Raw genomic sequence first — 26923 nt, forward strand, 5'->3', positions numbered from 1 at the left:
CTTTTGATTTTAGAGGATCTAGGAAACTATCAGAGAAGTTATAATGAAGTCAAAAGGGACTGATCCAGTGACGGTTTTATCCTGCGGCCACAACTCGCACCAGTCTGAAAACATTCATGTAACTACAACTATAGTTTAGTGTCAGGAAGATGGCTGTTGTCAAGTATGTACGTACTTCTTAGTTCCTCCCCAGAGCTAGAGCGGTAGTCCTTTAGTCTCTAATATTTGTCAACTAATTATTTTGATTTGAATATAAGGATTTACAACAGCAAAAAGGTAAAAGGATTGTGTGAGTTTACTGACGATTTGGGAGTGAATAATGACTTTGTTTATATTTCCTACTTTTCTGTATTAATGCATGAAGTACAGTTGTAGTCTTGTGAGTGCAGTTTGGGTCGGATACATTGTCAGATCATGGAAACCTCCAAAATGGCCACAACTGGGGCCCCCCCACAGCAACATTGAATTGACATAAATTGTCAAAGAAATTCAAAACTGATCCAATTAAAAATATGTATTATATTAATTGTCATTATTGTGAAATGATCGTCTCGCGACCCCCTCTCAGTGCCCTGTGACCCTCACTTTGGGAACCCATGGACTAATCCATCCATGTTTCTTTTGTCAAGAGCTTCATTTGACTACAGTCCTACTTTCAGCCATTACCTTCACAAAACCATCTCACTCTCCATCATCTTCTCTAAACAAATCACTCCAGGAGCGATGCCCCATTTATAAAACAGAAAGTTAATGTACAACCAATAAATTACTGATAATTAAAACTGCAAGTATTTGAGCTAATCATAATTTCACAATGAATTTAAGTCTAAAATAGGTTTGGAAAACTGTACTGTGCCCTTTTGACAGGTCAGAGGTGAACCCATAACCAAACATAAACTAGATGAAACAAGGGAAGACATGCTCTGCCAGGATCAGCACAGACCCAGGTCATTGAAGTTTGCTCTGCTTCCCCTGAAAGTGAAGGGTCAGATCAAACCCGTCTCTCTCTGATACAAGAGCACAGAGCTGAAGAAACCAGGGAAACTTCACACATTTACTTGAGCACGCGTCCTCTCTGGGACAGCAGTTTACAGTGTATCTGGGTGCAGGCCTTTTTAGTTTAGGATGCAGCGTTTAGAGCCCAGATAAAGCTGAAGGTTGACCTTTGCTCCACAGAGCCCAGGGGCCCTAGGTGAAGCAGAAAACATGATAAAAGATGAATGACCTTTGTGTTGGAGCAAAAATATGAAACTATACTGATACTTGGATCACTATCTATTGTCATCTGTGCTTAAGCCAGAGCTGGATAATGGGATGAATACTTAAATACTGCTATCATGTAACTACATAGTGAATGAGGACTCCTCCTCCTACAGGATTGGCTCAGGTTATTTGAAGCTGGATTTGTGGGTTAAACTCGCCTGAACAGGCTGAGATAACCACAGCAGCCTCAGAGGAGCAGAGCACCTGTTTGTGTTTCCAGGTTCAAGGCCACACAGTTTACCTTGGGCCCAGCGCTGGTCACCAACCAGTTCCATCCAGATGACAGCAGCGGCAGCTGAAGTTGGATCCAGCCTGCAGTCCTCCTGATCAACCCTGATCACTCACTGACACAGACTCCTACACTAGGACACTTCTAATTGTCACGTTTTGAGATGCTGATTATTGTGATTGAGTACACATTCAAGTGGAATATTTGATTCCTGTGGAGGTGACAAAGAGGGGCCTGTGCTGCCTCGCCCTGAGCAGATTTAGCTCCATGTGTACACATGTATATAAATGGGTTACATCACGTTTAGAAAAACATATGAAAATACTCATTTCAGATCCCTGATAACAGTGCAGCATAGTACACTTAAGTGTGTCGGCCTTCAGTGTGAGCGCTTTAATATGAGCTCAGCCGGTACGTAACAGGGCTAATGTTTGACATACTACATGATCCCACGCATCCATAATCATTAGCATTCATCCTGTGCTTTAGAAAGTCTTTCTCTCCAAATATATACTAGATTCTAAGGTATAATATATAATTTTGAATGAAAATCAAATTATTAGTCATAAAAGTCATTAGCTCTAAACCTGTTTCAGCTCTTTATAAACACTATTTTGAAATAAATTGTGGTAAATAAATGCAATTTTTAACCAGAGTACATGTGAGACAGTCCATCTTCTCTGGCGAGTCACAAATTATAAAGAGACATTTTGATTTGTTACTATTAAATACAATGTACATGTATACACTGTAAGGTAAGATGACTGTCAGAAGTAACACTTTGGGTCAGAAATTCTAAATTCGAATCTCTTAAATTGGCAGTATTTACCTCACTTTTACTCACCAGTCTCAGTAACCAATAGGTGTTGCTTTGATCAGCCAATAGCAGTGCAGAGCAGGCTGGGCAGGAGGTGGGGCGCAGATGCTGAACAGTGATTGGCTGATACTACGCACACCCCAAAACAGAAACAGTGAGGACCTGTGGGCATGTTTGTTTGTATGATAAAATCACAAAGTAAACCCCCGGGAGCTTTTGATACACAGAAAAACAGAAATAACTTATCTTTGGATGAACTATGTGGTACGCACCAGCTGTGAATGAAGAGCTCTCTGCAGATTTCAGGTCCTCATCACATTTCTCTCTGAAGCTGCTGTGAATAAATCAAACCAGATCAATATACTGTCAGGGGCAGAATGTGAATCATCTGAACATTGCTGTCAATAACCAGTGACAAAGGGTCAGCTGGTATCGGTGACCTCTGCACACCTTTGGCCTACTTAATGTACTGCAGCCTTTATCACTGTTCCTTTTCATACGCTGTATCTTCTGTTGTTGCTTGTAAACATTTCATAATATTAATATATAAAGCCATTCATTTGTTGCCCTCTGCAATACTGGCCATAAAATATTTGTATTGATTGACAAAAAGGTTTTACCATTATATGACTGCTGCAAATACTGCTGTAATAAAAACACACATCAACATATTTGTAAAACAAATACAATGTGTGAAACACCGCAGGACATGAACCACTGCTGGAGAATTGCACAAACAAATGGTTCTAAACTCTGTAAGTTCTGAAGGGTTTGTCCTACACTGAAAGAGTTGGACTGCAGATGGCGCCATCACATCAGCTCATGACTCTGCACTTACAAAAACATCACTGCTCTGAACAAGTGAACATAGGAAACTAGAAGTAACTATAGCTTCTCCATACAATAAAGATGCATGAAAAACAACGTTCTCACTGATCTGCAGGGGCAGCCTCAACATGACTCTCTCATAAACATTGCTGTTGCTTTTCTATGATATCTGAATGTACTAAATAGATTATGACCGTTCCAAGTTTGCAAAGCAGGAAATAAAGTAATAAAATGTAAAAGTGTGTTTCTCCCGCCCTGACCTGGAGTGAAGCCCAAGTGTCCAGTTCATCATGAACTCTGCTGTACCATGGATTTCTGTCATGACCAAACACATGAGAAACACAGTGTGATTGGCCTGATCTGAGCTGAAGGGGCTTAAGAGGCTGCTGAAAACACATCACATTCTTCTGGCACAAGCTGTGAGCCACACACTGTGAGTATCAGCGCTCTTTGTTTCAGATTAGATACTACTTATATATCTTATATAATATCTACTTATTGTTTTCACTTTTAGACATTGAACCAATTGGTAATGAATAATCAGCTAGTTAAGCCACTGTCAAATCCAATCTTGTAGCTAAATCTGGTGAACTCTTTCAGAGTGGGCTAGGGGCTATGTGGACCGCAGGGGCCGTCCTGAAGGCAGTGGGTCTGTTTGTGGCTGAGCTCCTCAGCTCCATCACAAACTGGTTCCAAACCAAACCAGCATGGGCCAACCTCAGGGTTCTGGAGGACACGGAGCTCAAGACCACTGGAGGAGGTGACTGTGAAAACACATGTAGCAATCACCAAGCAAATCTTGATGATGTTGACTTTTTTTAAGTGTACAATACTTTGAAAGGTAAATTCTTTAATTAGAAATAGGCTAAAGTCTACTTTTGTTTAAATGTTGTTTCATTGTCTTTTGATTATACTGAATGATTAATGATTATACTGAAGAAGTAGGATCTGTGTGTGTGTGTGTGTGTGTGTGTGTATGTATGTATGTATGTGTGTGTGTGTGTGTGTATGTATGTATGTGTGTGTGTGTGTGTGTGTGTGTGTGTACACTATACAAAAGGAATCTATCGGTTTTGAGCTCAATTTGGGAAGTAATCTTATGATTATTGATTGAACAAGCGCAAACACATTATGAGTCACACTTGTGACTTTAAGCCATAAGCTCACTACATTCCAACAATTAAAGCTAGTTACAAGTGCAGCTTAGCGGAGAAGAAAACCAGCAGTGTTTCACACTTTGGTTACATTACATATTATGTTATAATGTATACTTTCATTGTATGTGTATTTTATGAAGGTATAAACTATGTTTCTTTAAATGTCTCTGTATCTGTACATTTCAGTCCATGAGCGCTACAAGGCACAGGCTCTGTGGCAGAAGACTGGAGCAGTGGTGATGGTGGTGCGTCGGCCTGGCTCACTTTTGTGCAGAGAGGTTTGTTTGTTTTAGTCTCTAACTTTGTTCATCCCTGTGGTTGCCTAATACTTCTGTTTGTGTCTGAACAAGGAAGCTGCAGAGCTGTCCTCTGTCCTGCCCCAGCTGCAGGACATGGAGGTTCCTCTATTTGCAGTAGTCAAAGAAAACATTGGCAAAGAACTAGACACTTTCAAGAAATACTTCACTGGAAAGGTCTATGTAGACCAGCAGGTGTGTCCACTCAACAAGAGAGTTTAGAAACATATTTGAAGGTTTTACTAATCAAAATGAAAAACAAAACAAATAATAATAACCTTGCGTTTTTTAGAGGAAGTTTTATGGCCCTGTACACCGATGGATGTTCCTCTCTACATTTCTGCGCATTGGGGTGTGGCGGAGTGTGTGGCGAGCGTACCGCAGAGGGTTCAGGGGGAACCTGCGAGGGGAAGGGTTCATCCTGGGAGGAGTGTTTGTCATCGGGCCAGGAGACCAGGTGAGGTGTCTTCTGTCTGCCCACGGGCCCTGCTTTATCTGAGTCTCTGTCATGATTGTGCCGTTTCACAGGGCGTCCTCCTGGAGCACAGAGAGAAGGAGTCTGGGGATAAAGTCAACATGTTAGCAGTCCTCAAAGCCGTCCGCAAAATGCAGAAGGACAGATAGACCTTTATAGAGCACATGTGGCCAGAGCACGATTCAATTTGTGTCCAGGCCAGAAATTAGTTTTACACATATTTATACAGCCCCTCCAGAAGTTTACTTAAATAAGAAAATGCAATGTCAATTTTTGAGCTATTTTTTGATAATAATTATGCAATTTTTTTGAACTAGTTCAATTTTGAAGTGAGTTCAATAATTGTTTTTGTCCATCTAATATTTCTGTTATTTGTAATGGTGCAAGTTTTTCTTTGATAACAAAATCAGAAATAATAAATAATACAAAAGGCCCCGTGGCCCCTGTTTCTATGCTCTGTAGTTCATGGGTTGACCACAGGGTGTCTTATGACATCACTGCTTATGACATCAGTGTCTTATGATGTCACCGACGTTCTTTACTTTGTCCTATTCGCTTGGTGACACCACAAGGCACAATGTTCTTTGCTTTGATATGAGGGAGGAAGCGATCTATATCTGTGTCTATGAAGTCTGTGTGTGCGTGTACTTGTGAGCATTAATAAAGCTACCGAAAAGCACATCTGAGGAATAAAGTCTGGCGGTAATGCAACAATTGGATGCCAACCGCCATAAAACAACAACAACAACAACATCTTGTCTTTTCATCTTTTCCGAGCATCCATTCTGGCCTCAACTAGTGCTCTGCAGGCACAGAACCAGCACCTTACAGTCCATCCAGTCCGGAGTTATCTCTCCAACAACTTTATTGTGAGTTTAATTCAGTGTTTCCAAACAGAGCAGATAAGAGTGCCCCCACAAGCTGAGCAATACATCGGTAGTAAAAATTATAATTTTTACTTACCAGCAAATTATAATTTTTACTTATAGCATTATTTTAAAAGTAAGTTTAAATAATCTTTAAACAGTTCTTTTGGATTAGCAGAGGCATTTCTCCCAAAAATGCATTCATTAAAATAATTCAAACAAGGATTACCCGTCCTAGTCTCAGTATGAACCATTAAGAACCTGTAGTGGGAAACACTGAGAGAACATTAGGCTTCAGCACCAGCAGCCCCCATGGTAACACCTATAGTACCCTAGCACAGCACCCATGGTAACACCTATAGTACCCTAGCACAGCACCAAGAGCACCCATGGTAACACCTATAGTACACTAGCATAGCACCAGCAGCACCCATGGTAACACCTATAGTACACTAGCATAGCACCAGCAGCACCCATGGTAACACCTATAGTACACTAGCATAGCACCAGCAGCACCCATGGTAACACCTATAGTACCCTCGCACAGCACCAACAGCACCCATGGTAACACCTATAGTACACTAGCACAACACCAGCAGCAGACATGGTAACACCTATAGTACACTAGCATAGCACCAGCAGCACCCATGGTAACACCTATAGTACACTAGCATAGCACCAGCAGCACCCATGGTAACACCTATAGTACCCTAGCACAGCACCAACAGCACCCATGGTAACACCTATAGTACACTAGCACAGCACCAGCAGCAGACATGGTAACACCTATAGTACACTAGCATAGCACCAGCAGCACCCATGGTAACACCTATAGTACACTAGCACAGCACCCATGGTAACACCTATAGTACACTAGCACAGCACCAACAGCACCCATGGTAACACCTATAGCACACTAGCAAAGCAAAAATGGTAACACCTGCACCAACAGCACCCATGGTAACACCTATAGCATACTAACAGCACACATGGTAACACCTATAGCACACTAGCACAGCACCCATGGTAACACCTATAGCATACTAACAGCACCCATGGTAACACCTATAGCACACTAACAGCACCCATGTAACACCTATAGCACACTAACAGCACCCATGGTAACACCTATAGCACACTAACAGCACCCATGGTAACACCTATAGCACACTAGCACAGCACCCATGGTAACACCTATAGCACACTAACAGCACACATGGTAACACCTATAGCACACTAACAGCACACATGGTAACACCTATAGCACACTAGCACAGCACCCATGGTAACACCTATAGCACACTAGCACAGCACCCATGGTAACACCTATAGCACACTAGCACAGCACCCATGGTAACACCTATAGCACACTAGCACAGCACCCATGGTAACACCTATAGCACACTAGCACAGCACCCATGGTAACACCTATAGCACACTAGCACAGCACCCATGGTAACACCTATAGCACACTAGCACAGCACCCATGGTAACACCTATAGCACACTAGCACAGCACCCATGGTAACACCTATAGCACACTAGCACAGCACCCATGGTAACACCTATAGCACACTAGCACAGCACCCATGGTAACACCTATAGCACACTAGCACAGCACCCATGGTAACACCTATAGCACACTAGCACAGCACCCATGGTAACACCTATAGCACACTAGCACAGCACCCATGGTAACACCTATAGCACACTAGCACAGCACCCATGGTAACACCTATAGCACACTAGCACAGCACCCATGGTAACACCTATAGCACACCAACAGCAGCGTTGGCTCTCCATTAGTCGTCCTTGTCCTGCATCTGCGCCTGCGCACTCGCATATTTAACAGAAGTCACGTCGGAGCAGTTGCTGAGTTTACATTTATTCTGGTGAGATTTTCTATTGCAAACCTGGTGTTTAGTCGCGTCTTTCCCCGGGGTTTATAGTTAACGCTCTTGAGACGCTGTGTTGAGTCGGCGCTGGAGCTGTGCTAACTTAGCATCGAGCTAACGAGTTAAACACGACTGACAATGACACGGGACAGATAAAGACTGCATTATTATGCAACCATTAGACTAGAGAGCGAAGGAACCGGTGGAATTTCTGTACAAAGTCATTATTTGGCTGGATACACACGACTGGTATTCATAACATTTGCATTTGTAAGCGAGAAGTACGTAAAAGTAGCTCTAAATAGGTTCGCTGTTGGTTAGATAAGGATTTGAGCGCACCTGAGGCTGCGCGGTCAAAGGTCATGCAATGTTTATCCTCGTTTAAATCCCCCGAAGCCTAGCTTATTTATCATGGTGTGTACCATGGATCTATTATATTATATACGTATGTACACGTAAAAAGTATGCATATTTCACACACACCAACCATTTTACCCGTTGTCACAGCTTGTTTTGGGCTCTGTCTTTGTTATGACTGCAGTTCGTAAAAGTATTTTTTGACAGCACGTGACGGCAGCAGCGGCGGCACTATTTTTATATTAGTTTATTATTTTCCAGACTATCTTTATTGACCATATTAACGTGCTGATAATAATAATAATAATAATAATAATAATAATAATAATAATAATAATAATGTTTTAACGTGCTTTTTACCAGCTTCTCCTCACAGGTCACACAGGTCACACAGGACAGGTCACACAGGTCACACCTATGTATGCCTGAGTAGAGGAAAGTATGTGGCTGTGTGTGTGAGGGTGAATTTCTCATGTTTGTAATGGCATATTAAATGAAATGTGTAAGGTTAAATATGTAAGTCGGTGTAATCCCTCATTCGTCCAGGCGTGTTCCATTGTAGAAAAAGCTTCAGTTGTAGTCATCTGGACTCAGTTTGAAAAAGTAGACGTTTCGACTCTCATCCAAGAGTCATTGTCAATAACAGAATTTAGGTCGAGAACTCCGATATTAATACTGTTCTGTGGTAAGACCCGCCCATTAGGAGGAGCCTTCCTGAAGTAGAAAGAGTTGTTTGTTTCAACAGAAACTCCCCCCTTGTATCTACCGAGCTAACCTATTCAGAATCTTAATGGGCTATTAGAATCCTCTTTGTCTTTGTGAGACCCTGGCTCAACCACCCTGAGTACCTGATTAGCATCTAAATGTCCTGGTCCTCTACCACCTTTCCAGGGGTTCAGTAACCCATTATAAATAACAGGAAGATTAAACCTTAGCCCTCCATTTCTGTTTAAAGAAGGTCTTTCTTTTTTAACAAAAATAGCTTCCTTGACTCCTCTTTCAAACCATCTTTTCTCCCTGCTTAAAACCTTCACCTCACCGTCTTCAAACGAGTGATTAGAGGCTTCAAGATGGAGATGCACGGCACTCTGAGGTCCTGAACTTGTATTTCTTCTGTGCTGATAAAGCCTCTTGTGTAGAGGTAGATACAAGGGGGGAGTTTCTGTTGAAACAAACAACTCTTTCTACTTCAGGAAGGCTCCGCCCAATGGGCGGGTCTTACCACAGAACAGTATTAATATCGGAGTTCTCGACCTAAATTCTGTTATTGACAATGACTCTTGGATGAGAGTCGAAACGTCTACTTTTTCAAACTGAGTCCAGATGACTACAACTGAAGCTTTTTCTACTAAAGTTAAATATGTAAGATGTTGAGGTCAAGTAACAATCTAAATTTAGATTCAGATTTCTAGATTGTAACATCAACTTGCCCTGGGACCACAGGTGGAAATCTATTGCTATAACCTTATACAAGGCATCTTACATGTTTTGGTCAGTGTACAAAACATACTACACCTGGTGGTGGTAAGCCACAGCTGCCATGACTCAGCCAACTGTCTTTATGTGTTCAAGTCAAATATAAAGAAGTTATTCAAGTCCACATGTTAGGTTGTATTTCACTTACTTCCTGTTATGGCTAAATCAGATGACAAGGCATGTTTCTCCTGTTTTTCAGTGCACTCTTGAGGCTAGTGCGAGGTCCCATGTTGTTGGCATTGTCCCGGTGCACAAAGGGGAGAGTGTCTATTCCCTGTTCTGCCTTGTGCTTGGGGGGTGCCGGCTTCCCCCCTGTACTCCCCCCTTCTCCTTTAAGAGCACCGCTGGCTCTGTTTCATTCAAGTCAGGCCAGAGCCAGAGCTGACCCAAACAGGCCCTCTACAGGCAAGACCCGTTTGAATGCCACACCAAATAACCTAATAACACATAGTCAAACATATATTGATACTATGCAAATTAAACCTAAATAGTCCGGGTAACATTTCATATAATTTAATTTAATTTAGGGAGTAATTTAGTAACTTATTTTCGAAGAAGAACTGAACCAAATTATAATTCCATCTTCTTCCCTTATCCCGGGCCGGGTCGCAGAGGCAGCTGTCTTAGTAGGAGATCCTATATTTCCCTCACCCGAGGCACTTCTCTCCGAGGCATTCCCAGGCCAGTCGAGAGACATAGTGTCTTCAGCGTGTCCTGGGTCTTCCCCGGGAAGAGAAGAGAGATTACTGCATGTACCTAGTGTGGGCGTAGTTGTTAGTATTTGCATTTTTATTTGTTGCAGTTGCAGAAATTCAACACTTGATTTTAATTAGAATTTACGAAAAGAGATATCATATTCACAAGGTCAATTTGATGAGTGGCAGCTCAAGGACACAGAAGTTTTTTATCTTACTGCTGTTGGAAAGAGCAGCACAAAGACCATTCTACAGCTTAATCAAAGCATTTCATGAAGGCCTAGTGTTGGGGCTGGTGACCCAACAGTAACTAAAACACTGCAAGGAAAGAAAGACAAGACAGATTAATCTATTTACTTGCAAGGAGAAATGGTCAGAGATAACGACTCAGTCACAATTGCGTCCAGGGCCGGTTCCCTGCTCGTTCTGAGCTCTCTGGCCGTTCTTCTCGCATTTTATTAAACTTTTCACGCCCATAGTTACAAAAAAACAAAGTTGCCTGAGCCTGAGGGGAGGGGGGACAAATGCCAAGGCAACTTTGAACATAAGATAAAATAAAGACATCATACAAATAATGAGCGCTTGTGTGTGAGAAAGTATTAAGGGAGTGAAACTGGTGCTCCAGTTTTACTCCACACAAATGGTTTCGCTACAGATGTCCACCGGCAGATAAAGAGCCGGCTGGCCTTGACACTCCTGCAGACATTCTCAAAAAGCACAGCATTAATACAGTTCATTTCAGGACACAGTATAATAAGAGTAAAATAATAGGAGATAATTAAATACATTTTCAACACCTAGAAAGACACAAAGTACTGCAATGCAGGCATCATAATGTGTTTGTATTTTACATTCATGTCACTTACACATTTCTGTTTGTCTGCAGTGTCAGGACTGGACGTGGAGCTGCTGGACATGGGGATGTGGTCCTTGGGTCTGGGGGCTGTGGGAGCGGCCATAGCAGGGATCTTACTGGCCAACACGGACCTGTGCCTGCCCAAAGTGGACACGGCTTCTGTGGACTACCTGGGAGACGCTAACCTGCGCTCTACTACAGCTGGTGAGTCCCTGTTTGAACTGACACATGGCACAGTTCTGTATGATCACATGACATTAGCCCTGTTAATATTTATACTTGCACTGGAGATATGAGGAAGCGTTTTACAGTAGTGACCAAGCCTTTAGTGGTTTGTTTCCTTTTCTATATTATTCTGGCTCCATGGAACGATATGTCTTTTGCCTGATTAGTAGAAACAGGACTGATTTCCACGAGAAAATGTTGTAAATTTGCTGTTTTAATTTGTGTAATTGTTAAATTGCATATCACAGGTTAAGTTTGACTATGCATTTTATTAAGCATTGATTTATATTAAGATTTTACTAAAAGTTTATTTCCCAGTTTGATCCTTTTGATGTTTATACAGTTTAACTTGATGAACATGTGCAGAAGATGTAATGCCACAATTGTATAATAAACCATAAGAAAATCTATAATCACAAAATAGTTATGATTTGACAAATGGCTAGTAACATTTCCATTTTGTTACATGAGTGTTAAAACTTAAATAAAAATGTGTCAGTTGTGCGTAAATTGTTTCAACTTTATTTTTTAAACTTTTTTTTTTTTTGCTTTTTCTGAAGAAACAACAGTTTATTTTTTAAACTGTAAACTTTATTTTTTAACTACAGATTCTGTCCCACCAAACAAAGTGATCATTTTAAAACATGAGAACTTAAAGCTTTAAGCCGGAAAAATAAATACACATTTGTACGTTTATTTTCCCCTTTGGAAGACGAAGTCATCAAAGCCAACAGCCTGTGGCAGAAGAGTGGGGCGGTGGTGGTGGCCGTCCGGCGGCCTGGATGATTTTTGTGCAGAGAGGTAAACAGGAAGTGACACAAACACAGTGTAAAGGTGAATTAAGCACTCCGGTGGATAAATGGTTCTGTGAGCGCAGGAGGCCGCTGAGCTGTCCTCTCTGAAGCCCCAGCTTGAGGAGCGCGGGGTCCCTCTGGTTGCCGTGGTGAAGGAGAACATCGGCACGGAGATCCAGGACTTCAGACCGCACTTCGCTGGGGACATTTTCGTCGATGAAAAGGTCCAATGGAGAAATCCTGTCAAAATGGAAAAGAGTGCAATTATTTAGGCGTAATGTCCTTTTGCAGAGAAGTAGTAAATGTAATTTAGTCCTACAGACATTTCATAAAAACTAGAACTAGTTCAGTTTAAACTTTTTGCAGCTGTCCAAATGTATTTTTTGGACTGAGCATCCTAATTATTCACCACGACTATACAAGAGCTTTTCAACACTTTTAAAGACCAGAGCTATCATAATTTTCACCCGAATAGCTACTTTTACAATACATCTGTATTTGGGCAAAACAGATTTTACATTATTACTTGAAAAAAAATCAGATATAGCTCCTTTAAATGTATCAGTACCAGTTTACATGCCTGGTGTCTGGGGGAAAAAACAACATATTCCTATTGTGTATGAATTTCTATTACTTACAGAAAATCTATTATTTATTATTCAATTTATTTATGTGCAGTAAATTATACCAAAAACGCATTACTTTAAAAGGTCTTAAGTTTTAATCACCTGTAGCTTTAATTGTCCACTGCCATTTTTTGGAAACTGTCACTTTTCATGTTGGTTCATGTTTTTTATTCTTCAATAACTTGACAACATCTAACATCCTCTTTGTGACATTTCAGAAGCACTTCTATGGGCCGCTGCAGAGGAGGATGGGGGGGCTGGGCTTCATCCGTCTAGGCGTGTGGCAAAACTTCATCCGCGCGTGGAGGTCCGGTTACCAGGGCAACATGAACGGGGAGGGCTTCATCCTGGGAGGAGTGTTTGTCATCGGGCCCGGAAATCAGGTATATAAAGAAACACATTTAATACTTAATCGAATGCTTGAATTACATCTATTTGAAGTGTAAATCAATGTCGTTTGTTCCGTAGGGAATTCTACTGGAACACAGAGAGAGAGAATTTGGAGATAAAGTCGACATCGCCGACATCCTAGAGGCGGTGAAGAAAATCGTGCCAGAGAAATAATGTTTTGTACTAAATTAAAAGGGCATTAGAATGTTAGATTTTATAATACGTAAGTACGGAACGGTTAACAATTACAATACATTAATGCATGTTCAATATTTTTGCGAGAATATCAACTTAACTTTTGTGACGCACATTTAATGTCAATGTCAAACTGTGAATTGCAGAAAGAAGAAGTGAATGTGTTTTACCTCAGCAGAACTGTACTACATTTGTGTCGAGCAGATACTGTCCTGTGGCTCAGACGTCTGCGGTTCGTCTCCGTCTTTGAGGCAGAAGCGTTGCCGAGTGTGTTATAATGACAACCGGACTCTAAACTCTGCGTAGAGGAGCTGGTTTGATGCTCGGACACACGTGGCAGCGACTCGTGCTACTTTGGGGAGAACTAGCTGCTGATGTCTGTGTCTGTGATGGTGATATTGTGTTCATTACAAGCCTAAAGTCAATAAATTAACATCGGTACAACCACAGTGTTTCCACGCAGTGTTTCATGTGACTGAAGATGCATGAACTCGTAAAGCAAAGTGTGAAAGATATTTAAATACAGGGGTCAGTAAAGAAGCATAGGTCTCTACAGGGGCTGAATGAATACAGCCCAGTTCTCCTCATTTAAACCTGATTTGGTCTTGACTCTTGGGTAACTACTGCAGTTCTTGTCAGGTCTCAGAGTCTCTTTTCTAGGCTTTCTATCTAACTTTACCTTTTGGTGTTAGTCTGTGAAAAGTTTTACAACAATAAGTTTAGGACTCATTGTTTCCTGTGAATGTCTGATGGGAACTGACGTTTTTAAAGTGAAAGAAATGTCAAAATTATTTCAAAACATATATTTGCTTATTCTATTCAGCAAAACGGTAGTCGAGAAGCTTTTATAGAACCATTTCTTACTTATTTGAACAATTAAACATGTTCTTGCAAGTGATATAAGAGCCCACTCATACATTTAATACAATTAGTACACCAATGAGGCTCCTTTAACCGGGTGAAACGAATCAAATATGTTTAAAACTATTCAGTTATTCTAAAGTATTATGAAGATAGATTATTCTGAGTGTGTTTGAAGTCCTAACATCCTCTTTAGGGTCACAGTTTACTTTGGTTTTGCAGTTGGAGAGTGCTGGTCCCAAATAAAGTATCAAATCATTTCTAGATAATACTTGTTACCCTGTTGCATGTAGTGCCATCTTTATCAAAACCAGTAGAATCTTAAGTTGTTTGGCAAAGCTACAGCAATAAGAATGCATGTTTTTGAAATTACTTTGGATCAATAATAATACATGCACTTCAATCAGATACACAAGTTCAATGTCAGTGTGTGGAACATTCTAGGACGCAAATTAATATCTTTATGAGCCACCCCTTGAGTGCCATACTGTACAAAAATGCAACATACATACATTATAATTGGGATTAAATGAAAAAACAATCTTTATTTACAAGAAAGCCTTCATCTTATCTCTTCTTTTTTATGCATTTGTTTTTTTCCCTGTTTTGTAGTTGCCCAAGTATAAAATAATAAATTACTCAAAAATATATCTCAATTGAAACCATTAAGTGTCAGTTAAAGACATAAGGTTAGTTTTCTCTACATCAAAATAAAACAAGAATCACAAGTATTGTCCATATTTTATTCAACTGCTCAGAGAAAATACACTGTACATGGAACACCTCCCAACACAATACAAAAAAGAAGGATATACAGTACAAATATTGACTGACAGAACTACACGTGACCGTTTAGAAATCATGATTTTTTGAAGGATTGTCGTAACACACACTGACACTGAAATAGGCAAACTCAGTAACAGACAATGGCAGTGCTGCATCGTTCATATTAGGGCTGGGCAACGTGAAAAACAACACTTCTTTCCCCTCATATTTGAGTCGGTCTCATTAAAAAAACAAATATTTCTGAACGACCACAACCATTGAACATATGCAACAAAAAAAGTCAAAAATCTTGCTCAAAAAGTCTGAATTTCAATTGATTAACTAATTAAACCTGCCCAGCCTTAATTCATCTCTGACAAAATATTAAAACGAATTATTAAATGTCATTTGGTGGTATTCATTGCATATAAATAAAAATATGGCCAAACATTCTCTGCATTCCTCGTCCACTTTTGGTTCACTTCCACTTTGTTAGCAAACATTTATGCCACAAATGAACATATTATTTGGTGCGATGTTAAAGGGTAAAGCAAATAATGACATGACATTTCGGCTTAACTAGCAACACAAAGCTCCCGACACAAAGCGTCGTAATGGGGCAGTTTCATGTACGTAAAACAAAGCTGACATAAAAAGCCATGTTGATTACGAGCGCTAAACACAATGATGGTTTGGTATTGTCACGTTTGGATTCTTATTATATTACACTAATATTTAACACTGTCAATGCAACTGCCATGCCGCAAATGAAAGGATGAGTAAAATATACACACATATATATATATATATATATCTTTGTAATAAAACTATATGCTATGACATACATTTATTAGGCTACACTTATTAATAACAGTCCCTTACAACGACAGTCATCTTGTCACACACAATGCTTCATTCAAAAGTCCCAAATATAGGCTTCATTTGTGTATACTTCGTTACGCAGCGTTAGGACCCTGTGTGTGCTATTCAACTGTGTACATACATTTTGTGACATATTCTGAATAGTTAGGCTAAAGTTATAATAAAAAGACACACTCAGTAACATCCAGATACACTCATCTCTGACCAAACCACAAAATCCTTCCTGGTCACAATAGGTTCAACTATTGCAAAGAATTCAAGCAGCTTTAACATTGAATGTTAAGTTTAGGGCCCACTTTTGTTAATATCTTATCTACAATACATGTTCATAAATCCTATATCGGTATAAATAATCAGACTCTTCTGATGTTATATAGGTGAGCTTTATCTAGATTGTAACATCAGTTCACTAATATTTAGTGACCTCTCGAAGTCTTGAGGTGCAAAGACAGCTGTGGCTTAAATGTGTGCTCATGAAACAAGCTGGTGATGCACAAAACCTTGTATCTTCAACCTAACAAAACTATAACTGTTTTTTGGACAGCCGACAAGCTCTTTTGTCTGTGACTTGACAAAATATATAGAGATTATACACCATAAGTGCATTTTCCATTCAAAAACAACACCAAATTGCCAAACCCCATCAACAAGCATTTACATCTACAGACACCTAATATTGCCCTTCACAACACGGCTACAACAAACCACCTACAATAATATGATATATGACCACATCATCAGTGCAGTGCGTCGCTCACACTGGACGTGCTTAGTGACCTCAGCCAGTGCGTTTAAACATTTATACTTTATCTAGCACCTTATCGTCGGTTTGAACATAAAACGCAGCATAAGTACACTTTCAAGAAGGAAGGAAACTTAACATCGACTTGTTCAGTTTGTTGTTTCTTCAGAAAAAGCAAAAAAAAAAAAAAGGTCCACAAACAAGGAAAGCGCGCAAGGCAAAAAGTACATTCAAAAACACACACTGACACATTATTAGACGCGCAATTTCAAACAATTCAAACTCAATTTCAGGGTTTTTCTCTGTCAAAAATCTAAAGAACTTGACTGTATCTAATAATGTGAACAGTAAATATACACCACAAGCCTTCAGTTTACTACATGTGTTAGTGGGGAACACAAGAAACTAACTTATGTTGCATGGAAGACACAAAACACGACATCAAAATGATAATCCCGCAATGTTAAATATATACACCTACTTCCGTAACATTTCAAACACTATCCAGTCTTATCGTAGTCGGTAACAAAAAAGCGAACAGAAAATGGAGCGAGACCTTCTCTTGTGCTTGGGAAACAGAGGGTAAATATTGGAGTGTGCGTTGTGTGTGCCTCGGGCTGGTTCTACAGGCCCTTGTTGAAGTAAACTCGGGTGGTTTCAGGGCTGATCTCTCGTATCCTCTCCTGGAGCTCCTTCTCCAGCCCGCTCACGCTGATGGAGCTGAAACCAGAGGATGGGAAAGGTCAAAGGTCACAGCATTGTTCAGATGAGGGCAGAAAAAATAGAGTTGCACAAACAAACTGGAAAAGAAAACAAATAAATAACGGTGAAGTTATATTACAACCAAAAAAAGTGGCAAATTGGCAATAATACATTAGGTAATAACACTGAGAGGATAATGAGGATGTTTCCTTTACAAATGTGGCTCAATGAGACGACTCCTCCACAACATTTGCATATTAACAAGAAAACAATGAACGTTTACAGCTGGTGCTAGGTAGAAGGGACGGTCTGCTGTGACTGAAGTTTGCTAAGAGGCTTTAAATGAACGTTTAGAGACAGAAAATAATGTTGATTGAAGATAGTTTACAAGTTATCAGCAACTTCAAAAAACATAAAAATGTCACCTAATAACGCTGATGTCAACTTACTCCATGAAATAAAAATGTATAACAGGCAAACGGTTCTACATCAGGTTTCTCTGGCGCCACTATTTCATGTATTTGCTTTTCTTTCAGTAACAAAGACAGACGTACCAGTCAAAACAGAGAGAGAGAGAAAAAAGTCAATGGATAAATATTTTTCTGAACTATACAGCGACCTTGCTTTTCCTCCACCATTTCAAATCAACACTGTGGGGAGATAGAATGGCACCAGGGGGTGATGGACGTACCTTTTCTGAGGGAAGAGGGCGCAGCACAGTGGAGTGGCAAACACGAGGCTGGAATATAAAATGGGCTCATGTTGGATACGTTTGTCTGAACCATTCAAGTCTGGCACTGGTCGATTTGGAAAAGAAACTTACCACAGACCCACGAGAGCCACTTGTACAGGAGCATTCAGGACTGGGAAGCGCTGCAGAAAACAAAGGCAATGTTCAGTGTGACAAAAAAGACTATTACAATCCTGTGCAACTTGTTAACCAATATTATTACAGATGAGTAAGTGAAGTAAGAGCTGAAATGGAGGCTAAATCTGAATTGGCAAGTGTTGAAAGGTGGACAAAAGAGTAGAATAAACATGGCAGCCACACCAAAGGACATTCAGACATGCCAAGGACACGTCAGGTTTGTGTAGGAGCGCTACACAATAAACACAACCTGCATGAGGAATTTGGAGCTCAAAAGAACTCAAAGAAGCGTAGAAATACTGCATGCGGATCTCACCTTCATGAAAGCTCTCTTTTCCAGTGCGTTCATAATAACTGGCGGGATGGCTGTGGACACAAATTACACATGGAAAAAGCTGCTCCAAATATATGATATATTATTATCATTAAGAGTAATAATTGTATAGATTTACCCATGGCTGGAACGGCCATTCCGATCCTTGACACTACCACCTGAGTGATGGCCTGCTGGGCAGCGATGGCAGACTCTCCTAACCTGTTTCCATTCTCATCTGTGACAGGGATACCAAACTTCAACTCCCTGGGAACAAGAATAAAACATATAAACTGTATAATAAAGCAAAGATTACAATTTCGGACTGAAATCCAAAGACTAGTTTGTGGATCTCACCTTTGTCTCATGAAGGGGATGTTGATGCAGTTAGCAGCCGCCACAGCAGCAAAAGGAACAAAGCGGCTGGCGATGGGAGGGAGACGCTACAAAGACAAATGAAAAGTGTAAAGTGGAAGACACCACTGTGTTGTGTGGGTGTTTGAACTCAGAGATTACCGAGGCTAAGGCCTTCAGGCTCAGCGCAGTGACCACAGCGCCACTCGTGGCACTCACATAAGCTGCACCCAGCTGACTGTCAACACAAGTCACACATTGTTAGAGGCATTCTTTTACTACTTTAGCTCTCTATTCATAGTTAGTACTGGTAAAGACGTCTCAAAGTACTGAGTAAAGCGTGGGGTGTATTTATGGGGTTTGTAATGTGAACGCTCCCTGCACCTTCAAATAGGACTACATCATACTTGACAGAGATTGGGGCGTCTCCGCTGCGGTTGGTGTAGTTGACGACGGCGTTGAAGGACTGATTGACCCACTGCCAGAAGACCACGGCTGGAGTAGTCCTGAAAAGACAGAAGCATACGGAGGAAAAGAAACCGAAAATCAGCTCATTAATCCAAGTTTATGAGCACAAACCCTTGTATTAGTAACATGAAGATGAAAAGCAGCTTTAGTGAAACATTATCCACTATTTATAATATGGCTCGTGTTGATTTCATCTTGAAAAAACACTATACAGAACCATATGACTATAGTGTAAGAGACTTTAGCACCACTCAGTGGCCATGTCATCTGTGACACATTTTAAATACGGTACAACAAAAAACAACCCCAACTTTGCATGAATCTCTTTTTTAGGCATAATCCGGCATAGTGGTCGGATTCACAGAAATCATGTCTATTTTGGATATGCATTATTCATCATTGAATATTCAGTGACGCGAAGCAAAAGCACTCGGCACAATTTCCTTGATAAGAGGATTTGGACGACACTAGGATTAAATCATTTGGATGCAGCACCACTGACACACTGGGATGCTTTATATGTCTGTACTCTGACAGTAAACATGAGCTATGTCATTTAGAGCAGTGATAATAAAGTTATACCTGTAAAAGGTGAGCATGCAGCCTGTGACGGTCATGTTCATGGGCACCTGAGCAGACATCCGACCAATCACAAACATCTTCTCCCCTGTGTCCGGGTGGAAGGCCGAGTCGTATACATACTTGGCTCTCCAAAGCTCATCCTCTGTCAAGCCTGGCTTTACAATCCCAGCTCTGAGACAAGCACCACAAAAACATATTGTTTGTCCATTGAACTCTCAAACATCTGTGCACGTAAAGCCTCTCTTCTCACACCTGTAATTCACCACAATGTCTCTGGCCTCGTCCAGAGTCTCGGACGACAGCAGGACGGTTCGAGGATCTGTGACCATGAAGAAGTGCTTGGCACGCCCCATGAACGTGCCCTGGTCCCATCGCGGCTCCTGGATGTTGATGCTGAGGGACAGTTCTCCAGACATTGTCACTTTCTAAGAAAACACAATAATCAAGTATAGTTTAAGATAATGTATTGAAAGCACACTGCTAAGCTCCACCTCTTCTGCAGAACTTCAATTAGTCATATTCAGATAGAAAGCATTGAAAAAATATATATTTAAAAAAGGTATTTCGGTATGATTTTGTAAGACTGTTCTCAAACAAATCCTGCTATCAACGAGGTCAGGGAGAAGAAGTTCAACATAACAATGGCTGCACTGGTTGGTTTGTTGGAACAAAAACTGTGAAAAAAAGACATGCAACAATAGTGAAAGAAAGCACATTAACAATGTGACACAAACCAATATATGCAGGTTTACAGGTTCTGGTGCAGTAGACAAAAAAATGACAAACTGTCAAATTCTGTCAAACTTGCCTTGACAGACGCCAGCGGGGGAAACATGTAAAGCAGCAATTAGTGAACAAGTTCTGTGAAGAACGTTTATTGACACAGTAAAAGGCCGATACCACTTTGGTTACAAACAGCTTATTCCCATCCTGACATAAGGTAGTTTGACTCATAATATCCTAAAAAATCTGATTCTCCTCCTCGATCACCTGAGCACAAGGCGATGCCCACGAGCAGTGGAGCTCATGCCATGGACAGAAGGCTCAAGGAGAAGAAGGGAAGTCACGACATGCTTCAAAACTACACAGAATAACCGGTTTACTGCTGGGCTGGCCACTACAGCAGATATTAACATATACTTCTATAAAAATGAACACTGCTTTAAAATCCAAGCTTTGCAGACTCAACCTTGTATGTGCGGATCAATTTTGGTTTAGCTTTAGCAATATTTATTCGCAAACTAGCTAGCATCTAACAGTTACTCACTCCGTGACAGCACCAATCACAAACCGAAATATAGATTCGGATAAAATATCGTTTCCACAATCAGCCAAAGTGTCAGAAGCGAGTATGAATTATGTTACCTGCGCTGTTTTCTTGTTTTGTTGCAAATGTATGACCTCTAATTTCACAGCACAGCCGGGTAGATCTCTGCGCGCTTTACTGACACATACAAGAAGTTGTAAAACGTATAGTATGTTATTATTTCGATGAATAATTTTGAAAAAACGACACGCAATTGAAGGCAGACTCAATTTACAACAAATTTAATATATTGAATCTCTGAATATTAATTCAAAATTAAAGAAATGTGCCGTTGTTGTTGTTTTTGTTTTGTTTTTCATGGTGTATTTAAGATATTGTTCAAATTACGGAGGGTAAGTGAAAGCGGCGGCCCGTTGGAGGCGGGCATTTCCCGCTGCAGCTTCGTCATTTGTTCCAGTAGAGCACGTGGCAGAGTGAGTCACCGGGCGTGGGCGAATAGCCGCAGCTGATTGGTCCAGACGGCTCCGACTGGAACGACATGAAAATAAAGATCGGGATGAACAAACACATTGAACATTTAGAATATTTTGACGCTATTGTTATTATTACATTATTTGTGTGTTTGTATGTAGTTCGACTGTGGAACAATTGGGAAAACAATTCAAGATTAATTATAACGAAAGATTTGCTTACAGTACAGTGCTTTAGAATATAATACATTCTTTGTTTTAAACATGTTTACACAATTTAAAGTTATAATTATTGATGAATAAATACATCCATATCACCTTTAGTTTAGAAAACAACACAATAGTGGTGTTAATTATATAAAAGCAAACACAATCTAATGAACTTGTGGGGTGGGAGTAAAACGTTTTACTTCTTCTCATTCCCTTTCGAGCCTACGTTTTGTCAACATTTGTTATAAGTGTACAAATGGTACTGTAAGTTTTGTGTTTTTAGTTTACTGTGGTTTTATGTTGACCGCCAAGTGATAAATTGTGTTATAAACATGATTAGTTGATTGATTGATGGATTGATTGATTGATTGATTGATTAAACATTTAAGGAAGCAAGATATTATTTAGGAATAATATGAAAGTAATTTTATAAGTTGTGTTTTATTCTTAACTTCTGTGCACTTTGAGCTTTTTGCATATGTTTTCCAATGTGGTTCTCAAACTACAAATGGCAAACCGATAAAATAAATATACAAACAGTAATCAGAGCTTTACAATTTCAATTGTTGACATTTTGTGTATAAAATTACCTTAATGGAATACAATGAAATTCGAATATAATGATGAATTTCCTAAATAACTTGTGATCTGTGTCTTCACTACCGTAGATGGCCGCTAGGTGGAAGTGTAGCCCAGGCCTCAGCACGTTCTTTGGTCCAGCCCGAGGTAAAGTATTTGAACTTCCAGAATATGCACCTGTTTAATTCTGACTCCTGTCACGAGAGCATCGACGTGCACCGAGTCCGACAATAGTTTTAGTGCCTTTAATCACGCCCAAAGTGCTGATGCCACCGCTGCAGCCGGGACTGGGGCTTCAGGGGCCCGGGCTTCAGGGGCTCGGGCTTATGTAAAGCGCTTTGGACTGTGTATCGGTCACCTGGAGTCCAAATGACACGTCTCTAACTCAGCGGCGGTGTCCGGTGCGTCTGGGCGCAACAACACGACGTGGACGAAGGTAAGGAAAAGATAAATAATACTTTGGATGGTTTCACATGTTAAGATATATCTGCTTTGTATCTAATGCCACGTGAGAAGATTAGCAAAGCGCATTTCTATTGACCACGTGGTTTATATGCAGTCTTTTGTCAACATTAAAACCCGTTAGAATACTCAGAATGTAGAATATACATTATATATATTACACTATTACAACACATATAATATATATATATATATATATATATATATATATATATATATATATATATATATATATATATATATATATATTATATGTGTTGTAATAGTGCTGATGTCAGTGAACCACGTTTTGTGTCGCTGTCCGTGGTGCTGATCGATAAACGCCGCTGGTGACATGTGCAGAGCTGACATAGCCTCTGAGATGTTCCCTGTCAGCAGAAGTCATGTCTATGGGTCGGTCACTTTAGGACATTCAACATGCCCTTTGTTTAGGCTGTGTAAGTATTTTTTGCCTAAAATTATAATTTAATCTTGACAATTTAATTTTCACTCAAGTAAGAGTACTGTTACACTGTATAATATATTACTCAATATGCAGTTTCTGAAGTAAATGTAGCATGTACTACCCACTGCATAAGTGACCTTTTAGTTAACTGTTTCAGTGTTGAATCTATGAAGAGCTCTTTAAGTAATGACCGCCTGTTGCTCTCCGCAGATCTGTGTTTAATTAAACATGACTCAGGGGAATCTCCATGCCCCGGTGACTGCACAGCACATGGCTCTCTAGACTCACACGGATGGATGACAACCACAAGTGGATATGCTTTTTAAGAACCAGTCAACGCATTTGTGAACAAATAGTAACTAGTACAACTTATCACTGATGTTGGGCCGACGTGGATGTATCAAACAGAACTAGAAACAGACCCAGAGATCTCAGCTGTCCGTCTTTTGCAGTGTAACTTTCCCCGTCAGGCTCCTTCACCTGTAGTTTACACTGACCTTCTGTCTGGATGAGTGGGAGACATACAGCCAGAGCAGCATGGCGTGCTCCTTTGGCCCCTCTGACTGGAGGGAGATGACAAACGGAGCGGGGCGCCCTCATCTCCACAATGGAGGCTCTAATGGGGGGTCCCACAGCAACGCCAAGTACAGGGGGAAGAAGAAGACCCAGCACCGCAGACACAAGTCTCATTCTCCCATGGGCCGCGTCATCCTCATCAACACCGGGGAAGATGGTGAGGGGCTCTACTCTATTTTCACAAAACATGACAGCACACATCTGGGTATTTTTATTCTTCACTTTATTTCTCATATATGTATACCAATAACCTCAATGAGAGAAACTCTCTTTTTTGTGAGTACTCTGTTAAAAACAAAACACAGATTAAACAAACAAACACAGGATATTATCCAATTAAAATATCAATAAAACATTTAATAAAGCAATCAATACAATTAACAAATATGTAATAAATGTATAAAAGCACTGGCCCTGTGGTTGGTCCTTAACCAGTGCTTTAAACATTGTTTAATTTGAATAGTCTGTGTTTTGTTCCACTGACAGGGACAAAGTTGCTGACTCGGTATTGACTCTGTGTGACTTTAAAATACACAATATTATTACAGTATTACAGTCATTTCTAATTGTCATTGATCAGCTTGGGTCTTTATGATGGAGAAGTCGACAGGAAATCCTCCTGGAAAAACTTAGTGTCAGTAAAAGCAGTGGTTTGGAGCAGAGTTCAGAGGAAGAAATGTGACAATAATAACAAGCCAACTCTCTTCATCTTTGTTGGTATTTGATATTTATTGCAATATGTTGCAGAGGCTGGATATGCAATTTTTCTTTGTATTCATGTCTTTGAATATGATGAAAGTATTCATGTCTTTGACATGAATACTTTCATCATATTCCAAAGACTTCAAACATAAACGTACTAGTCATGTCTCCATGTTGTCTGCATTGAAATGGAGCAAAGGATCATGGTCTATATTACAATATTTGGATTATTGCTCCCTCAATCTCTGAGTCTGTTTTGAGTCAAGTTAAGGACATTGATATTGTAAGTAATTTGTATTTGTTTCTTGTAAGAAAATAATGATTAATCAATGTGAGGATAAAAAACCTGAAACTTTATTTTTTCATATCGTTCACTTGTACAAAGACAATGATCATAAAGAAGTTCCGGTCCAGTTTAAAGCCTTTTTGTGGGTGATGCTTTATGAGTTCCTCTCGTGGCTGTGATGCTGTTTGTCCTTGTGCAGCTGGAGACGAAAGTGAGGACCTCCACACGGTGACTGTGGACAAGAGTCCTGACGGGCGCCTGGGCTTCAGCGTGCGCGGCGGCTCCGAACACGGGCTGGGCGTTTTTGTCAGTAAAGTGGACGATGACAGCTCTGCAGGTTAGAAGTTTAGAGCCGTGACTTTAGAAGGACGGCCTTTCATATGTGGCTTTGGCGTTATCCTGTGACTTTATTTGACTAGTGCTCTGGATCAGAGGTGGGCACTGGCTACAGGAGAGTGATACATCATTTTTCATGTTATATAATTCATTATTTGTGAAGAAGAAGTAAAACTTTGCCATCATAAACATTTCTTTAGTAAATGTATTAGTTAAAATACTAGATAACGCTTTAAATATGGTGTCTTAGTAAACTTAGACATTAATAAGCACAAGTTATTTATTCATAAGCACTTAGACAATTAGTATAATTTATAGATGGCTTATAATAGTTATAATAGTTAATAATAAGCCATTAATAGAAATGTGTATGTTAATAATCTATGTATGTGTTTTCAATGTGATACATGCTAGTAAATGCCTTATAAGTGCTTATAAATAAATTACTAGTGCTTATGTATGCATTATAAATAGTTAAATAGTAGAATGGCAGAATTTTGTTTTAAATTGTTACCTAAAAATAATAATAATCTTGTATTTCTTCTTCTTTGTAGTGAACTAAAACATAATAGATCATTTTCCTGCAGTTTGTTCATTGTAAACTGTAAAATTGAACTAAAACGTGTCACCATTGAGTTTAGTTAAAGGCGCAATGGACGATTTTTCGGCGATTTGAGAACGCAGGCGGAAGTTCGCATGCGCACTCCCCCTGATACAACACACACGTGCGTTTGTTTATCAGCGGATCGCATCGCATCTCTCGTCTCCCGTAGATTTCCGTCTCTTCATGAGTCAGCTCGAACTGTCTTTCTCCGTCTTCATTTTGTCCCGTACACTGAGGGAACTATATTATGATTGATCCATGTGGAAATGTGGGACGAGCCGCACGCGGCTGCAGGTGAGCGGTAGGTGCGTTTTTTGATTGATACGTGGCAGGACTAATCGGCAGTCCACGCCACGAGGAAATGAGACTCAGATTTGGGCCAAAAAAATCGTCCATTCAACCTTTAAAAAAGGCAGAGTTGATAAGCCCCGCCCTCCTCATAGTTTAATACATGCAAAAGTAGAGAGATGTGGGTGGGGCTAGGGGGAAGTGTGCTGTGATCAAACTGCTCTTCTGACCAGTCTGTCTTGCCTCTCCAGCACAGGCCGGGCTGAGGGTGGGGGACAAGCTGGTGGAGGTGAACGGAGTGAGCATGGAGAGCATCACCATGAGCAGTGCGGTCAAAGTCCTGACCGGGAACAACAGGCTGAGGATGGTGGTCCGCAGGGTGGGCAAGATTCCGGGCATCCGCTACTCCAAAGAGAAGATCACCTGGTAAGAGGTCATACTTCACCTGCCACGAAAATAATACAGGAGAAGATGAGGAGGATGGACAGAAGAGCAGAATTGGCAGGAGGAGCTATGACTACACCACAATGCAGTGTTTAAGTCCATTTTAGTCCTTGACACTGGTCCTGATCTAGTCCATGTTTTAGTTCCTTTTAGTCCAAGATTTTGATGGTGTAAGTGTGAACGCTCCAAAAACGCAAAATTAATCTGGTGGCTTGAAGTTCTTTTAAATGACAACACTTACACCTTTTGTGATTGATTAATGTGCATTAATAATTAAT

General features: G+C 40.3%; 4 protein-coding genes across 4 annotated transcripts in view; 3 read left to right on the forward strand and 1 right to left on the reverse strand.

Moving 5' to 3' along the window:
• The first annotated feature begins 2252 nt into the window (after positions 1-2252).
• On the forward strand, positions 2253-5360 carry LOC140351424 (peroxiredoxin-like 2A). Its single transcript, XM_072437263.1, has 6 exons — positions 2253-2265; positions 3715-3897; positions 4481-4572; positions 4645-4785; positions 4883-5047; positions 5119-5360. The coding sequence occupies exons 1-6, from the start codon at positions 2253-2255 to the stop codon at positions 5212-5214; spliced, it is 690 nt and encodes a 229-aa protein (XP_072293364.1). The 3' UTR covers positions 5215-5360.
• Positions 5361-7739: 2379 nt separating this feature from the next.
• LOC140351096 (peroxiredoxin-like 2A) lies at positions 7740-13855 on the forward strand. Its single transcript, XM_072436758.1, has 7 exons — positions 7740-7822; positions 9858-10063; positions 11240-11413; positions 12147-12235; positions 12312-12452; positions 13073-13237; positions 13323-13855. The coding sequence occupies exons 2-7, from the start codon at positions 9886-9888 to the stop codon at positions 13416-13418; spliced, it is 843 nt and encodes a 280-aa protein (XP_072292859.1). The 5' UTR covers positions 7740-7822; positions 9858-9885; the 3' UTR covers positions 13419-13855.
• Positions 13856-15026: 1171 nt separating this feature from the next.
• Positions 15027-21426, reverse strand: sfxn3 (sideroflexin 3). Its single transcript, XM_072436984.1, has 11 exons — positions 21342-21426; positions 20229-20401; positions 19977-20147; positions 19334-19432; positions 19089-19164; positions 18930-19015; positions 18712-18839; positions 18576-18625; positions 18215-18264; positions 18083-18130; positions 15027-17409 (listed from the first exon to the last, which is right to left on the reverse strand). The coding sequence occupies exons 2-11, from the start codon at positions 20390-20392 to the stop codon at positions 17313-17315; spliced, it is 969 nt and encodes a 322-aa protein (XP_072293085.1). The 5' UTR covers positions 20393-20401; positions 21342-21426; the 3' UTR covers positions 15027-17312.
• A 2205-nt stretch (positions 21427-23631) lies between these two features.
• The window catches only part of pdzd7a (PDZ domain containing 7a), a 33684-nt gene continuing 30392 nt past the window's right edge, over positions 23632-26923 (forward strand). Inside the window, exons 1-3 of the mRNA XM_072437483.1 lie at positions 23632-24142; positions 25173-25310; positions 26453-26627. Of these exons, the coding sequence (XP_072293584.1) occupies positions 23947-24142; positions 25173-25310; positions 26453-26627 (509 nt within the window). The 5' untranslated portion in view covers positions 23632-23946. The remainder of the gene's footprint in view (positions 24143-25172; positions 25311-26452; positions 26628-26923) is intronic.

This window comes from Eucyclogobius newberryi, unplaced genomic scaffold (genome assembly GCF_026437365.1).
Source record: "Eucyclogobius newberryi isolate DKJ021-1_F unplaced genomic scaffold, fEucNew1.0.hap1 SCAF_8, whole genome shotgun sequence".
In the NCBI taxonomy this organism is placed as follows: Eukaryota; Metazoa; Chordata; class Actinopteri; order Gobiiformes; family Gobiidae; genus Eucyclogobius; species Eucyclogobius newberryi.